Source organism: Jatropha curcas, chromosome 6, assembly GCF_041381405.1.
Source record: "Jatropha curcas cultivar XTBG-Jc1 chromosome 6, XTBG_Jcur_1.0, whole genome shotgun sequence".
NCBI classification, from domain to species: domain Eukaryota; kingdom Viridiplantae; phylum Streptophyta; class Magnoliopsida; order Malpighiales; family Euphorbiaceae; genus Jatropha; species Jatropha curcas.
Window position 1 is genome coordinate 8278644 of NC_143156.1, and position 14156 is coordinate 8292799.

The 14156-nt window shown below is 31.3% G+C and overlaps 1 protein-coding gene across 1 annotated transcript; it reads left to right on the forward strand.

Annotated features, from left to right (window-relative positions):
• Positions 1-66: 66 nt before the first annotated feature.
• Positions 67-4772, forward strand: LOC105628797 (DNA-directed RNA polymerases II, IV and V subunit 3). The gene is made up of 3 exons (XM_089723340.1): positions 67-644; positions 741-978; positions 4355-4772. The coding sequence occupies exons 1-3, from the start codon at positions 202-204 to the stop codon at positions 4625-4627; spliced, it is 954 nt and encodes a 317-aa protein (XP_089579466.1). The 5' UTR covers positions 67-201; the 3' UTR covers positions 4628-4772.
• The last annotated feature ends 9384 nt before the right edge of the window (positions 4773-14156 follow it).

Consider the following 14156-nt stretch of genomic DNA (forward strand, 5'->3'; position numbering starts at 1 on the left):
ATAATTTGGTCATATTTTAGGAATGAAATAGTAATTTTTCCAAACAAGGTAAACTCTGCCATTAAACGACGACATGGAAGGTGCAAACTTCTGAGTATCAAAACCCAAGCACTGGGGTTTAGAAGGTAAGCGACTGATATTCCTTTCACTCTCACGCAGAAAGACGAGAGAGAGAGAGAGAGAGAGAGGAGAGAGAGAGAAATGGACGGAGCGTCATATCAGCGCTTCCCGAAGGTTAAGATCCGAGAGCTCAAAGATGACTATTGCAAATTCGTGCTCTACGACACAGACTCCTCCATGGCTAACGCGCTTCGGCGCGTGATGATTGCCGAAGTGCCCACTATTGCAATCGACCTCGTGGAAATTGAAGTCAACTCCTCCGTCCTCAACGACGAGTTCATTGCTCACCGTCTCGGCCTCATTCCTCTCACCAGTGAACGTGCTATGAGCATGCGCTTCTCTCGTGACTGCGACGCCTGTGATGGAGACGGCCAGTGCGAATATTGTTCAGTCGAGTTTCACCTTCGGGCTAAATGTATCACAGACCAAACCCTAGACGTCACCAGCAAGGACTTGTATAGCTCTGATCACACGGTGATTCCAGTAGATTTCTCCGATTCCGGATATGAATCCAACGAGCAGAGGTAATCTAGGAATTGTTTGGTTTATAGTTTTATTTGTGCTTTTATATTTTGGGTTAATATTAGGAATTATTTTGTTTTGGGGTTATTTTTGCGTAGGGGAATCATTATTGTGAAGCTTCGCCGTGGGCAAGAACTGAGACTAAGGGCCATTGCTAGAAAAGGGATTGGCAAGGATCATGCTAAATGGTCCCCTGCGGCAACTGTCACTTTTATGTATGAACCAGATATTCATATCAATGAGGATTTGATGGAAACTTTGACCCTCGAGGAGAAACAGAGTTGGGTTGAAAGTAGTCCTACCAAAGTGTTTACAATTGATCCTGTTACCCAGCAGGTTAGTTTTGTTCGCTTCCGGACTATTTAATTTAGTCAATATAATAAATCATTTGCTGCAAATGTTGCATTGCGGAATTGAACCTGTTATATACGCTCTGTTTCAGTTTGAGTTTATGAACTTTTTGAATTTGTAGGTTCTGGAAGTATGATTTTCACTTAAATGTCTACAGAACCTTCAATGTTCTTCTTGAGATAAGAAGGAATGGGAATTTGAGAACTATTGACATTATAAATCTTCTAAATGTTATTGTTGAAGGGACAAAGAACCATATTGGTTCTGTTTATGCAGCATAATTTTATGACCTCTTATATATTCAGAGATTTGAAACTCAGAGCTCGTTGGCATTCGCGTTTGCCGTTTTCCACTTTACAATATATTCTTGTTAATTGTCCCATTGCATTTCGGGTCTCTTTGACAATACTAGCTCTGTGTTATTAGCTATTAGCTTTTAGTGGGTAGCAGTTTATATAGTGATTTAAATTAGAAGTATTAGGTAAAAATAAATGTTTAATCAGATGTTTAACAAAAAATGACAAAAAATAACATTAGTTGTTTAATTAGCTGAATTTGGGGAAAGGAAACAATAGGTATGGTTGTTAAAAAATTTAATTAATTTCTATGAAACGATAACTTTAGAGTGTTTAATGTTTGATAAAAAGCTCCCTCAACTTCTAAAAGCTATTATAAATACTATGTTGCCGAATGGTACAATTAATAGAGATAGATTTTTCACTTGGTCAAAATACTAAAAGCTAGCTCAAAAGTTGTTGCTAGACAGGCTTTCATGTTAGCAGACTTGAATGCTGGGGTATGCCTCAAGGTTGAAGTATATTGTAGAGTAGAAATATGGATATCTTTTCTTGTTTGAGGATTTGTAGGTCTGACATTTTCTGGTTCAGGAAATAAAATATCATTGTCAGTCCATGTCCTTTATCTGAGACCTTGGGCTTGGGATGGCTTCTTTGCATTATTCTGCCATCTTGATGTAGGTCTCTTCTTAATCCATGTCTGCTACTTAGGTCTTGAAACTTAACCACATTTATATGCTTGTACTTGGCTAACTACATGTTCTTCTTTTCTTTACTTCATATCATTAGAATTATATGCCTTGATACATTGAGATAGTGCTACATAGCATAATATATGAGTGGCTGGGGATAGAGTTCTTAAAAGCGTGCCTGGGCCAGAGGCACACCTGGGTGCAGTGTGCCTTAATGTAGCTGAATCCGGCCAGGTGTGCCTAGGCCTGCCGGGCTCTGAAGAGCAGCCTTGGGCTTAGGCGCACCTGTACATTTTTTTTTTTAATGTTCTACTAATTTGTTGAAATGATGGTCCTGTATTTATAATTCTTACTTAATCTTGATTATTGATAGTGTTTAAGAACTATAAATGATTTGAGGTTTGATAGATTGATTTAATTTTAAATTACTTGAGTTAATTACTTATACATTGCATCTTTTGGTGTTTTTTGTATTTAAAAAAGAAATGGATAACATTTATTAGTATTTTGTTGTTCTTTTGATTATTTATGTAGAAAAAATTCTTGTTTTTAGAATTTCTAACGAAATTTTGACTTTTCTTTGTGATGTTTAAACAGTTGCTAAATATAATGTGATGTGATTTGCCAATTATTTGATATTGTTTAGTTATATATATATATATATATATATATATATATATATATAATATTGTATTCTATATTTTTTTAGATAATGTGTAATTAGTATATGTCAAATGGGAAATTCTTTAAATGAGCCATAATTATTAATTGAGACTACGAGAGTATATGGCAGATGTATGCTATTTGGTAAGTTCTAGGATTGTGCCAGCTGAACTATAGAAGCTGCAGGAGTGAGTGATTTGTAGATAATTACAATAATGTGCTCTGAAAAATGTATTAATGTTGGAAGTTGGTGGTTATCGGTCATGAGTTCAGTCATAGTTAATGAACCCTCTTTGTTTTTGTGAGTAAAAAAGCATCATTTTGGAAACCCAGGACTAATTTAATTGGATTCTGTCAATCAGGGAATATTTTTTTTAAAACTAACTGACCGTGGTAGTTTTTTCATTAGAGATTTTACATGTTTTAGATTTTCTATTTAGTTACTTATTAAGATTTTCATATTTGGTAAAAGATGGGTGTCTGATGTTTTTGAAGGAAATGCTGCTATGCACAAGTCCGAGTCCATTAATACAATTTTATTTGCTACCTAGAGTTTTCTTTTCTTCCTCCTCAATAATTGTTTTTCCTTCTCTTTTGCAAATCTCCTCATTTTCCCCTTCTTTCCCCTTTTATCCCTATTTTCTTCCTCTTTTTTTTTTTTCATCTTTTTATTATATTGTGGAGTAATTCATTTCTTGAATTATTGTACTTACATCCAACATTAGTTTGAAATGTGTAGGATTTCCGATATGATTGCCTCAGGACTTGATGTGTTGAGCCTATAGATTGTGGATAATTGACAAAATCAGGATCAAGAGCACAGACCTGCAATATGCAGGATTGAAGTAGTCTGACCAATTTGTGACTCATTAACCACAAATGCAGCTATGATTTCCAGTCTCCTCCAACATTTTGTTTTATGTCTTAAAGAATCTTCTCTTTCTATTTTCTAACATCAATGGAATCATATACATAACATGATGGCATTCATCATTAATGTCTTTATGTATAATGTTTAACAAATTATGGTGAGAGGTGTGCATGGGGTATTTTTATGAGGCGATGGTGGCCAACCAGTTTTCTTATGCTGCATGGAGTTTGTGGGATCTTATGTTTGACATGTGCTCCATTGGAAGTTCTGGTCGGGCAAACATGATATTGAGTGCCAGGTGGAGGGCCAAGTTGTGTTTTGAAACATTTTATACCCACAAGCCCTTTATGGTTATCCTTTGCTTGGTCTTGGTTTTAGAATCTATTGGATCTGGAGGAGCTCAAGTAAGATTAGATTTGCACAGCTGAACTCATAGCTTGCTGTGAACTATGAAGTGATGAAATTATACCCCAGAGGATGCAGGGGCAACTTGCACCTGATTGAAAATATTGGACCTCTGAGTGGTTGATTTAACAATTCATTCTCAGCTATAATTTCCAAGTCTTTCATTTATCAAGTGTATACACTTGATATCACAAACTCATTGTGTTACAGTTCTCGATAGAGAATCAAATTCTTTTCATTATCGCATTGGTGGTTATGGTGTACCTTTGTGAAATATGCTTGGCACTATTGTCAAAATGATTTTAGAATTTTCCGCCGAGATTTCTTTTATATGTTCTGCTATTGTATCCAGATCTTATGATCATGATTTTGCTTTTGTTTTCTCCTGCTACACTTGAACGGATGTGCTTATTTCCTTAGCAATTATTTTCTAGGTTAAAGTGGAGGACCATGAATTATACACTTATGATGATGAAGTGATCAAGAAAGCAGAAGCCATGGGGAAACCAGGGCTTGTTGACATCCGTGCCAAGGAAGACACTTTTATATTCACAGTTGAATCAACTGGTGCAATCAAAGCTTCTCAGTTGGTGCTCAATGCCATAGAAGTTCTAAAACAAAAGCTGGATGCTGTTCGCCTATCAGAGGATACAGTGGAAGCTGATGATCAGTTTGGTGAGCTTGGTGCTCATATGCGAGGAGGGTGATCTAATTTTAAACCTAGTTGTCATTTTGTCAATTTACTTTGTCAAACTTCTTATACCTATGCTAACTGCATCACTTTCCTGTTAAGTACATCTCTATGAGAATGATATTCTTATATCTATGCTAACTGCGTCACTTTCCTGTTAAGTACATCTCTATGAGAATGATACATTAACTTATATTTACTATTTGGGTACCTTTGCCTTTTATTTTTGTACACAAGAGAGAGCCATGACTATGCATAATCTTGGTGCTTGCTTGGGATTTCTACCCACCCTTCCTAACGATGTGAACAAAGCAAGAATGAATCTATATTTCCTCCTCGATTATGTTTGCTGTGCAAATTGTTGTATAAGTTTATTCCTCTTATGCATTTTAGAGATCACTGGAAAAGCTGTATCGTAGAAGTATTTAGTGGGTTTAGAAAAACACACTATTACACAATAGCTCGTAGCATCTTTGATGATATGTTTTGTTTAATAAACTGAGAATTTTGTTATTGTGACTGAAGTAGCGCCGTTTTAGCTTAGGACAGACGAGGGCAATAATCTCTTGACCTAGTTATGGTACTTCTTTTGTTGTATGCTCTTTGGCCAGTTTTTTTAATTCAGCACTCCATGTGTCTCTCTCTTTATTTCCACATACACCAAATACTCAAGTGTGCTATCTTTTTCTCTTCTGAGAAAACTGTGGGTTCTTATTTTGTTTGTGGTGTGCAATGGAGATAGTATGTATTATATCATTTTGTTGATATCTTATTACTTCGATTTGTGAGTTAGGCCTACTGATATGTTTATCTATTTTTGGTCTTTATTTCTTTGTAAAATTGCTACGCTTGATTATTCTTTTTAATTAGACGGATTAGTTGCTACAGTAGTGCTTGAATTCTCCTTCTCATTTTTAGATGATTGTTCAGTAATCATGATTACAACAACTAAACTTTAATTTCAAACTAGTTGGGCTTGAATATATGAATCCTTTCTTGCATTATGCTGTATTCATAATCAAGTCCTCTGAGACAACGTTCCTTCATGTGGTTCTAGCTCTCTCTGTTTTGACATTGTCCTTCCACTTTAAGAATTTCCGATAAGAATATCAATCTAATGTTCTGAACTTTAAAGCTTGTAATATTTGCTTCAAGAATTTTGTGTGAAGCCTTGTAATATGGATATAGTATTCTGAACTTTAAAACTTGTAATTATGTATAATTGATATTGTTACGGCTCCCTATGTTCACTAAGTTCATCAAAGTCATTGTCTTCTTTTAAATCAATTTTGTTTTTGAAATGTGATGACCTAAGAAAGGAAAAATGTAGACTGAAACTGAAAGTGAAATGCAGTACTATGTGTGGGCTAGTTGTAATGGCTATATTCTGGGTGAAGGAGTGGCTTACAACAGGTTTAGGTGGAGGATTGCCAGTTTGCCACTTATATCCTTTGTCTATATTATTGTGGAAAGCAAACAGGAAACAACAATGGCATCTCTTGTGAGAATTTGTCCAAGTTATGGTCTTCTTTCACATTAGCTTAAAAGAATTAGTTAAAGAATTCCATTTTTCATTTGCAAGTCTAGTATCCTTTTATCTGTAAAGAATCTCAATTTTTTTATCTTTTAGCACCATTTTTTTTATGCAATCATATATTCTTACATCCTAATTTTAACCTTTAGATTTAAACCAGAAGAACCAAAACCTATAGATTGTCCTATCTTATATGGTTTGCTCACCACATGACCCTGTTTTGCTTTGTAGTTCCTTTGCGTACTGTTAAGGGTCACGGGTCTAAACGTAGTGAAAATGAAACTATGGCCCAAAATGTTCTCTTTCTGGGTGCAAGAAATGACCTAATCATCTAATCCAGGAGGAGTAACAGCAACAAAATGGTGGGCTAATAAGCAAGGTGTCAACTAGTAGTAATAATTGCAATTTGGGGAGCATCTTGCAATTTTCAGTGCATAGAATTATTAGTTACGGTTTAGAGAGATTAAAATTGATTTTTCAATCCTTGTTTCTATGTTTCAGCTTTTAGTTTAGTAATGTTTTAGCATAATGTCATGAACTTGACAGCCAAATGATCAGAAGTTTTGAATCACAAGGTAGCTAGATGGTAATGGTTTATGCATGTCCATGCTTTTGAGTTCAATTAGGGATGAGTATCGGTCAATTCAATGTGTTTCAATTCAAAATTGGACAAAAATTAAATAAATAAAATTCTTAAATAGAATAAATAAATAGAACCAAAATAATAATAAAAAATCAAAGTCGACTGAATTAATGAAAATTATCCAAAAAAAAAAAATCCTATGGAACTGAAATTCCAAATAATCAAAATCAAAAATCAAAAAACATTTATTCGGACTAAATAATACTCATCCCTAAGTTGAATTACCTTTGGTTTAGTTTATTATTTTTATTTTAGGTAATAAATTGGCATTTTGATGAAGCAAAGGTATTAGTAATATTGGCTAATGAAACGATTATTGGATAATAGAAGATAAGGAGACAGTATTATTGCGTTTACATGAATTTTTGGAGAGTGTCATTTATGTTAGTTGTTGGTATTAGAGGGGAGGGAGCGATGGAGATAGGAATTGTACCTCCTGCAACCAGCAAACGAGAGAATTTCCCTCATTTGCTCGCACCACCCATGACTTTGGCGTGAGTGGTTGTTGGTTACCATGCTAATAAAAAATATTTTACCGTTAAGTAAAGAATTGAAGATTCCATTTCTAGGTTGTAGAATGAACCTAAATATCATCTTTTGCTCTTTTTTTTTTTATTTTTTTGAGGAATTATTTTTTAATGTTTGGATTGACACCATGAAAATACAAAAATGTTTGTATTATCTAAAATCATAGCTTCATTTACATAACAATTAATCATTTGGTGATAATTTTTATATTAGAGAAGGCTCGAACTCAAAATTTTTCACTTTTCATTACTATACCTAATTGGCAGGTAAAACTATTCTTTAATTTTTTGTGTATAACAACTCCTTGAATGCTTTTGTAATTTCAATGTCTCCATTTTAAATAGACTATCAAGATTAGCCAAGGATACATTCTACATAGGCCCTCACTTAAACTTGAGTCTAATCCTATTAAAAGTAAGGGTTTAGATTGATCCTTTAGGTTGGGCATTAGGGTTGTACTTAAAAATTTTGAGTGCCAAAACTCTCAATCTAATTTTAATTTAATAATATTAAGTTCGAGTTCGGTTCAAGAATTTAAATTTATATAAATGTGGTTATTTATATTTATATTGTAATTCATATATTAGTTTTACGTTACATAGATACAATTCATTACTTTATGATATACTATAATATACGAAATATTCATGCTCATGTCTCGTATCACTTTTTTTTTTTTTTTTTTTAAGTACTGAAGAAGAGAGATTTGAAACTGGATCTGTTATCAGATCGTATATGAACTTATCACTAGAGTATGATTTGGAGTATATGTTCAATATCGCACGTAACAATAAATTAACGAACAATTATAATTATATTTGATTAGTGGAAAAGACACATAATTGTCAAAAATTTTGGGAATAAATAAAATCACGTTATTTATAAGTAGCCATATCGTACTATTTGAAATTAATTTTTTGGTCACCTCCATAAATCCATTGACCTCTTCTTTCACTTTCTTGAAGTTAAGCCAATACCTAATAGTGTCTCCTTAGCCCTGCCAAAAGATACCCCAAATCTTTGTCTGAGAGACAAGACATGCTTGTAAGATTGTAACCAAGTCTCACAGATTTGGGACAATAGCTGATCTATGGACACACTTCAAAATACTCTTATTGTCCGTTTCTTCTCACCATAAAGAAACCCCTCTTGGGCCCTAAATTAAAAAGCTAACCCTATATTTACCTTACAGTAACATTTTTTTTACCTTCCACTCTTTTTCATTTGATCTTCCTTAGGACCACCCTACCCATAAAACAGGTATTACCATTATTTCTGAATTAAATGCTACTTGTCTGCTTCCCTCCTCTCACTTTGCTTCCATATGTGTACGTGTGTATATGTAGTTTTGTGTGTGTGTGTGTATATATATACTATGTGAGTTATGGGCTTACTAAAGGCACATTCATTAAGGACCCACTTGAAGATTTTATTAGGGAAATGTATTAATGGAGTTCTATTGTGTACGGATTATTGTTGCACTATGTTGGTTGAAACACATCCAATGGCCACCAATAGTTTGAGCTCAGTTCATTTAGTGTGCGGAGATAGGGTTTGCTTGTAGGCTAGTTTATTTATAGTGATTAATGAGCTTTGAGCTGTACTTGATCATTTAATGATATGAGACTGAATATATAAATTCAATTCTGAATTTTGTACCATTAATCTTGTGGTACCTTGATAATTGCGAAGGACCTATCATGTCCTCAAATTTAAAAATTTTGGTAATATTATATACTTTTCAACACTAATGTCTATAATTTTTAGAGTTTTTTTATCTGCAAAATATCGACTTCATACGTAGTTAGTATCACTTTTAAAATAATAATTTGCATAAATTTCAACTTTTAATGAGTATTTAATTTTGTAAATTGAAGTATTAACTAAAATAAATTTGAAAATTGAAGTATTTAATATGTATAATTTTATAAGTTGAAGTATTTGATGAGTCAAAATAAAAGTTGAGTGCGCCACAACATTAAAATGATAAACTTCGGGGGTGAATTTATATTAAGCCAATAATACAATAAAATTAAAATTACGAATAAAAAAATTTCACATAATAATTAATGCTTCTAAATAATATATAAAGACCATACTTCATTTGATAAGCCATAATGAAATATATTTCTAATATCAACATTATGCTAGAAACGAATCCAATCACATTACATTATTACGTTCTATTACAGCTCAGTCAACAGAACTTAATAATCGATTATAATGAAATTAAATTCGAATTGAAGCACCTTATATTTTCACATGATGTAGTGAATAAGTTGATTGAATAAATTCGAATGCTATAAATTAAAAAATGTCCTCTCTAACAACATTGAATATGGGATTGTACAATTTTAGATGTGTTGCATAGCAAAATGTTGGCATTATATGAGATGGTGACCACTTGGAAATGAGAGAGATAAGAAATAAAACATTGGATGCCAATTGGGTAGTCTTTAATAAAAGAAAAACCTTAGCATTTCAATTTACTTGATTCACGCAATGGATGTGCAAAGCCAGCAATAGAAGTTGTTTTTGGGTCCTATGTTCTGATCTCTTCTACTCTTTGGGACCATGTGTATGTGTTTGTGTGTTTGGATAGTCCTTTCAGAGTTTCAAACATATAATTAATGTGTCTCTTTTTTAAGTTTTTACTTCTAGTTTTTCACAATTCATTACCTTATGAGATATATCTACCAATTATATACTGAGGTTGTTGAGCCTTCCAACACTTATGATGCTCTACAATTTATGCTAAAAGATGAATAATTTAATTCACCAAATTTATTTGTAGAACTTTTTTTTGTCTTAAGTTTAGTTTTTGACTCGAATTCGTACCTAAAAATAGATCGTAAGAGCCTGTTCGGTAAAAATTAGCTGTTTGAGTAATTTTATATGAAACGCAAAGTTAAATATTATACAAATTAACTTTTCACAAAACACTAAAAGTTATATTACCGAATAACTTTTGAAATGGCGTTTAACTTTTTTATCAGTCAAAATGCGAAAAGCTACTTAAAAAGTTATTGCCGAACACAATCTAAAATATATATAGTACATGATAACATTTTGTTTTAATATCAAATAATAGGAACTTTTATAATTAGAGAGACGTAATCATGCGGCTCCTTATATCAATCAGATTAAGTTAATTAAAAACTATATTTTTATTTATTTATAAAAATAAATAAAAATTTCTCAGTGTTGAAATATCTATTTTGTTTTGTAGTATATGAATTGAAGCTCTGACGTTTTATAACCACTTAAGAATTTTTTTTTTTTTGGCCAAAAAAAGAAAAGATGCCTTTATTTTTCTAATATTCCAAACTTATCTCTCTTCTTTTTACCTTAGAGAAATGATTCTACACTGTCCAGAAAGATAATATAAACATTGATAAAAAAAATAAAGGAAAAAAACAAAGAAGAAAAAAGGGTAGGGCTGAGCCAGCATCAACCTTAAAGCATTTCCTACTTAATACTTGCATGGTATTTTTGGGGGAATATGTTAAATTTGTATTCTAAAAGAAAATCTATTTCAATACATTAATTCTATTTTTGTAAAACTACTTGTGAATTGGTTAGGCTAAATAGTTAACTGAGGATTTGAATTGTATGTATACATTTTTTTTTAGGTATTACTAAAAATGTCCTCACACTTTTTATTTAATGGTTATACGAGAGATTAACTATTTCTAGACAAAGAACGATTATATTTAAAATTCCTACCTAAAATACTGACTCTACGACTCTGATACTAAGATTATATTACATGTACACATTTTAATGTTTAGAATTATTAGTTAGTTAGCACCTGCCTGAATCCTGTTGCATTCTTGCTTGGTTGGTATTTGGACCACATGTCTATACTTGGAAAATAGGAGTATTTATGCCATTCCAGAAGACTAAGTAGAAAGCAATGGCTATATATTCAGTAAAATGTCAATTTCCATGTTCATTTATTTTTTACTAAATCGTGATTTAAGAGATTAAATATTAAAAAGTTATTTATATAAAATTAGTAATTTATACAAAACATGAATATTTTTATAATCTAAATGATCCAACTTTAATTATGATAGAAGAGAAATTCACCGTATCTCTTGATATTCCAAACAATTATTTTTAAGACTGACGGCAAGTATAATTTTAGAATAATGCTAAAATTATTCGCAATAATATAATTTACTCAACATAGAGTTTGAAGATTGAATTTAATGAAAACTTTCCATCAAAAAGATCAATTTAACTCATTTTCAATTATTAATGTACTTGTTCTAATAGACTGAATTGATTTGGTGATTGAAAAATTCAAAAATTGTATAATTTATTATATTAAATTAATGGACAACCCAAAGTCAATTGGAAGCAAAATTGGCGACCATCCAAATAGACTAACAAGCTAATCAGGAGAAATTTGGTTTTGACTAATTAATTATATTGATTTGATCTTGTTGACCCTCCATGATAAGATGCACATGTCAAAGTCTTTCATTTTGAATTTGATCACCCAATTCTACTTTTTGGGGACCAATTCATTTTAGTAATCTCATGTGATATCACAATAACTTTTATATTCACACATAAAATTTTTAGTGCCCAAAGAAGATTTCTGAGAATAAGATTCAAAGTAATTTGTAATTCTCAATAAGAAAAATTTTAAAAGTAATCAAAATAGAATTTAAAACAGCAGTTAAAACTTCAATATCAAATACAAAAACAGCAACATTTGACATTTAGAGGAAATTGGTTGTAATTAATTGGTTTTAGCAAGTTTTCAGAGAGTCAAAAGGCAGTGATTGCCCAAAAGGTTTATAGTTGGTGGCAGGTGGTTTTACAAAGGTAAGGAATGCAAAGTTCCCATTAATAATAATATTGTTTCCTTTAATGTCAAAAAAAATAAAAATAATAATATTGTTTCCTTTTTTTTCCTTTTTTTTTTTTTTTCTGAATAAAACAAAAACTCTGGCGTGAAACATGAACATAGGCTGTATATAGAGAAAAAGGAAGAGAGACCCACATTCTGTTTGGTCTTCTCTTACATTGTCTTTAAACTTTACAGCTGTAAACAAAAATAAAATAAATAAGAGCAGAATGAAAGAAGAAAAAGAATTTACTTTTTGGATTTTGTGTATGAATTATGTGATTTATTTATGAAACAATAATAAGTGGCAAAGTCAAAAGACAATATTTATTTCTTTATTTATTGGACAGTAAGGATTACAAGTTATATTTAGTTGTTTTGATAACATTTAGCTCATAATTATTTGAGTATTTTTTTTATAAAATATTAAAAACTATCATTATAAAGATTAACCTTTTATAAAAAGTTATCTCAATCTCTAAAAACTAATTCAAATGTTATGTTACTGAACTATAAAATATAACATTTAGTGTTTTAACTGGCTACTTAGAAGTTGTTGCTGAACACAATCTGAATAAACTGGAATAATATTATAAGCTATATTTCCACCCGTTCAGTCGAACGAATTATAATATTCAAATAAAATTCTTTCAATAATAATGAATAATTTTTATTTTTTAATAAATCAGTCAAAATTTATAAAATTAGAGAGACTCAAACACAAGGACTATCACTTTATATATTTTTACAAACATTTAAGAAATTAATAAGATCACATCTTATAGATATTTATTTAAATATTTGTAATATTATTAGGTTACATTATATGTAAGCTTGTGGTATGAGCATATTATTCTACAATTATTGGTGTGGGGACACAATTGATCTCACCATCTGTGGAGCTTGAGAGCAAGCTGTTTCCCTTTGAAAAAACATCACTCTCTCTCTCTCTCTATAATGAATATGAGCACTAGACATGCATCTACTATAAAATCTATATACTCTACCAACCTTAAAGCAGAGGAGGGAAATAAAATTAAAAAATAAATAAATAAAGGGACGCCTAAGACAATTCTCCGCAATTTGAAAGATTTTGTCTCCCAATTTCAAAATCCCCCACCTTTCCCCTTTTTAACCTTTTTTAGATTGAATCATTCTTCCATAAAACTACAACCAAACCCTCTTTCTGTCCCTTCTCTCTCTCTCTCTCCTCTTGAATTTTCTTTTGTGGGAAGACTTCTTCTTCTTCTTTTTTTTTTTTTTTTTTTTTTTTTTTTTGCTTAAATTATTGTTAATGCTTGTAATAGGATTTAAGTGCACAAGCTAACAAAATATGATATATCATAAAATAAACAACTTTTTACTCTTCTTCATTTCTTTAAAAATTTGATTTTTGACATTTAAAAGAAATTAGTCCATTCAACATGTTATATTTTTGACATTTAAAAATAATTAGCATGAAATTTTGAAACATTTACAACCTATCATTTCATATCACAAGTACACATCTTAAAAAATCTAACAATGCTTACCACACATACATGAAAATAATGGAGGTAAAAGTAAAAGAACACTTGGTGAATTGTTTTTCCAATGTAAATGGTTGGCATGCATTGATTAAATTCAATAGATTTCAAGAAATAACATGCAACATGTGAAAAAAGTAAGAGAAACCCATGAAAAAAAAAAAAAAAAAAAAGAAATGGTGAAAATTAAAAGAACAAAAAAAAGCAAAAGAAGCACCAAAAGTATAAGCATGCACTATTTTTAGAATCCACTAAAAATAGGGCATGATGAATCTGTGGCAATCTAGGGAAGTATGAACAAGAATATGTAAACTTTATAGTGTAGTGGGTATCATAACTTTTGCCAAGCTAGCTTTAATCCTAATCCAAGTTAGTCTAATCTCATATTAACAACCTAAAAGGACAGAATCAACAAAATATTACTTAATTATTGGTAAAAAAAAAGGCTATTTA